The sequence below is a fragment of the Arachis ipaensis genome, chromosome B7 (genome assembly GCF_059453495.1).
Source record: "Arachis ipaensis isolate K30076 ecotype BB chromosome B7, ASM5945349v1, whole genome shotgun sequence".
In the NCBI taxonomy this organism is placed as follows: Eukaryota; Viridiplantae; Streptophyta; class Magnoliopsida; order Fabales; family Fabaceae; genus Arachis; species Arachis ipaensis.
The window spans coordinates 140,123,858-140,127,031 of NC_142442.1; the positions used below are offsets into that span (position 1 = coordinate 140,123,858).

The window sequence follows — 3,174 nt, forward strand, 5'->3', positions numbered from 1 at the left end:
CAGAAAAAGCATGCGCACATAAGGTAACTCAAAACCCTTATCCAAAAAGGGTACTTATTTTTTAACCTACAAAACCCTTATTAAAGGGTATTATAAAGTGTTTCGTTTACGGCCTTAAAAGGCCAAAAAATTGTTCAAAACACCAAACAAATAAATAAAGAGTTTAAAAAAGAGGGGCCCACAGGCCGGGCCCCAATAGCCAAAATCACTTTTCAAAGAGGATCACCACCAGCAGAGTCAGGGGGAACGCCAGGAGCAGGGGTTGAAGAGGAAGTCGGGAGGATGGTAGAGGAACTCGGAGCGTCCTTAGAGCGAGGAGGGGACTCTACGATCCTCTGCCCCCGAGTCTTTAAATCAGACTCAGACTCCACTATGGGGACAGGAGGATCCACGATGGCACCATCAACAACAATCTTATCAGGGTCCAAAGGAGAAAGGTCCAGGTCAGGAGCAATAACTCCGACCTGTTCCTTGAAGATCCTCCAGGCCTCATCAGCACCATCCGCAATAGAGTCCTCCAACTCGGTGTAGGCCTTCCGAGCATTCAGCAAGTCGTTCTTTACAGACACAAGATCAGCAAACAAACTGTTGTAGCTGGCTTGCGCTGCCTTCCTCAAATCCATCTCCATGTTGCATCGGGCCTGCAATTCCTTCCCTTTCTCTCTAAGACCGTCCCTTTCCTCCGTCAGTTTGGCGACTTTCCCCTCCAACTCCCTCTCATGCTCCTGATATATACGAAGCCTACCCTCCAGCTCCTCGACCCTCGAGGTCGTCCCTAAAGAGCTGATGGGAGTCTTCTCAAATATATCCAAGAGTTTGCCACAAACCCCTGCCGTCTTGAGACTCTCCTCAACCACAGTAGTGAGGTAGTGCCGAACAGAAACATCATCCATACTCATGCGAGCATGAGGATAGATGTTCTTTCGGACGAACGCAAGAGCGTCCGCCTCACCAGAAGCGCCAGACTCTAAGGTCTTGCGCTTCTTTGGCTCTGGTTCAGGAGTAGGTCGGACGGGAGGGGGCGGCAGAGAGGAAGCAGAGGAAGAAATTACAATAGGTCGAGAGGAAGTCCCGACGTTCCGAGGAGGAGGAGGGGGAGAGACAACCGTCCTAACACCTCCAGACCTGGCTCGAGACTTTGCCTTGGCTTCCTGAACCCTCTGGTAAGACTCTTGAGCATTTTTCTTTGCCATCTCTACAAAAAACAAATTGGTAGCCAAAATCAGACAAAGTCGGTAAAAGAAATTGCAAGTCGGAAACAAGCAAGAAACGCAAAAAGCTACCTAATTGTGACTGGACAAAGGACGGCGACCCCTGGAGAAATTTTTTAGTATCCAAGTATGGGGCCCTCCCCCACGCTTCTCGGAGGAACCCCACAATGGCTGCTTCTACCTCAGTTAAATCATCCAGACCATATTTCTCGCAAGGGGAGGCCTCCAGCCAATATAAAGGAAATCGGGGAGAAGAATGATCATCCAGGAAAAAGGGGTGGTGACCCTCTACAGCTTGCACTTTGAAAAAGTAGTTCTTGAAGTCATGAAAGGACTCGTCAAAAAGGGTAAAAAGTCTCCGACCTTGTATGGCTCGGAACGACACCCACTGTTGTTTATTGTTTAGCCCACTGAAGGGTTTTGTCATATGGAAAAGATGGAAGAAAATCTTTAAAGAAGTCGGGAACTCTAAAGCCTGGCTAACAAATTGATAAATTTTCAAAAAACCCCAAGAGTTGGGGTGAAGCTGGGTGGGAGCGACTCGACAGTGACGCAAAACAGATATCTCAAAATTTAAAAAAGGAAAATCACCAACACGGTCTCTAAAGGGAGGAGGATGCGAAACTAAAGTCTACAAAATAAATTTTTCTACAAAGACATATTAAAGAACTAACCTTTATCCGGAAATAAGGGTTGGAAGCAAAAAAACCTCTGAAGACGCAAGAACGCAGCACGAACGAAGGCAAGAAAAAATTTGAAAGATCGCAGAAACGAAACAACGAAAGAGAGGGAAAATATTTATAAGAACGTTAGGGGCATAACGGTAAAATCGGGGCAATCATTAATGAGGATGCACCGTTACCAAGGCTATTAAATCCCTACGCACACCCCTAACGGACACGACGCTTGATTAGACGTAACTGTCAGAACCAAAAGGTCACGAAAAATCACGTCGGTCCTTAACCATCACGTCGGTCCTCTTGCAAATCGGCTACGACCCCGAGTTGAATACTCGAACCCAAATCCTAAAAAGAAATTGGGCTCGAGTAGGGGCACTGTTCATACCCTGGCCCAACAATAAAGGTCCAGGACCCAAGCGAAAGGCCTAGCCCAAAGGGTTGGTCCTCACCCAGTACCAGCCTTCACCCCCAGAAGTCGGTACCGGGCACGACCTGCTCCAAGGAAGTCGGGAACGAGGGTTAGCTGGCAGATAAGCACTCACTTGAATGAGTAACTGTCCCTAGAATCTCTCTAACCACTTCCACGAGCCATATCTTAACTTCCCTAAGATAAAGGGACGGTTAACACCCTAGAAAGGTGGCACTACTTCAGCGGTGGTTATTGGTTCACCACTATAAATACCCTGACACCCCTCAGGTATCACTAAGTCCAATACATTCTAAACTTGCTTACACCCTTGCTAACTTAGGCATCGGAGTGTCTTTGCAGGTACCACCCCCCATTCTTTTACACGTACAAGTCGGACGGAGGAACACCGAGTTTCAGGCAAACGCGATAGTCTCCTCCCTCACACGTTTGGGCCTACCAACGTCATCCGGCCCACCAATCTCTGGTTACCCAACGTAACAGTATTAATATTATAATATACAATATTTTTTTGGTCCACAAGTAAATCCTTCTTTTTTCCCATATATAATTATATATGTATATTAAAAATATTATTTATATACTAAAATTAGCTTCTAATATATTTGTATATAAATATATGTGTGGTTTAATATATTTTTAACACATATTTTATACTGATGGCTGACTTTAGTAGTATACACGTAATATTGTTTCCCACAATATCTCCTAGTCTGACAAGTCAAAGACTAATCCGTCGTGGTACTGAGCTCTATTTAAAGTTTGTCGTTGGCTAATGGATTGCTGTATAAACGAGGCAAGATTCGATACTTGTTTAAGCGAACTAGTGAGCTAACAATTAGACTAACCTAACTTG

General features: G+C 45.3%; 1 protein-coding gene across 1 annotated transcript; it reads right to left on the reverse strand.

Annotated features, from left to right (window-relative positions):
- Window positions 1–212: 212 nt before the first annotated feature.
- On the reverse strand, window positions 213–1,193 carry LOC148554338 (uncharacterized). Its single transcript, XM_088492732.1, has one exon. It carries the CDS (start codon window positions 1,191–1,193, stop codon window positions 213–215), a length of 981 nt encoding a protein of 326 aa, XP_088348858.1.
- Between the last annotated feature and the right edge of the window lie 1,981 nt (window positions 1,194–3,174).

Bases quoted from the DNA above. Each gene is read 5' to 3' on its own strand.
- LOC148554338 (XM_088492732.1), bottom strand. From the start codon at position 1,193: ATGGCAAAGAAAAATGCTCAAGAGTCTTACCAGAGGGTTCAGGAAGCC.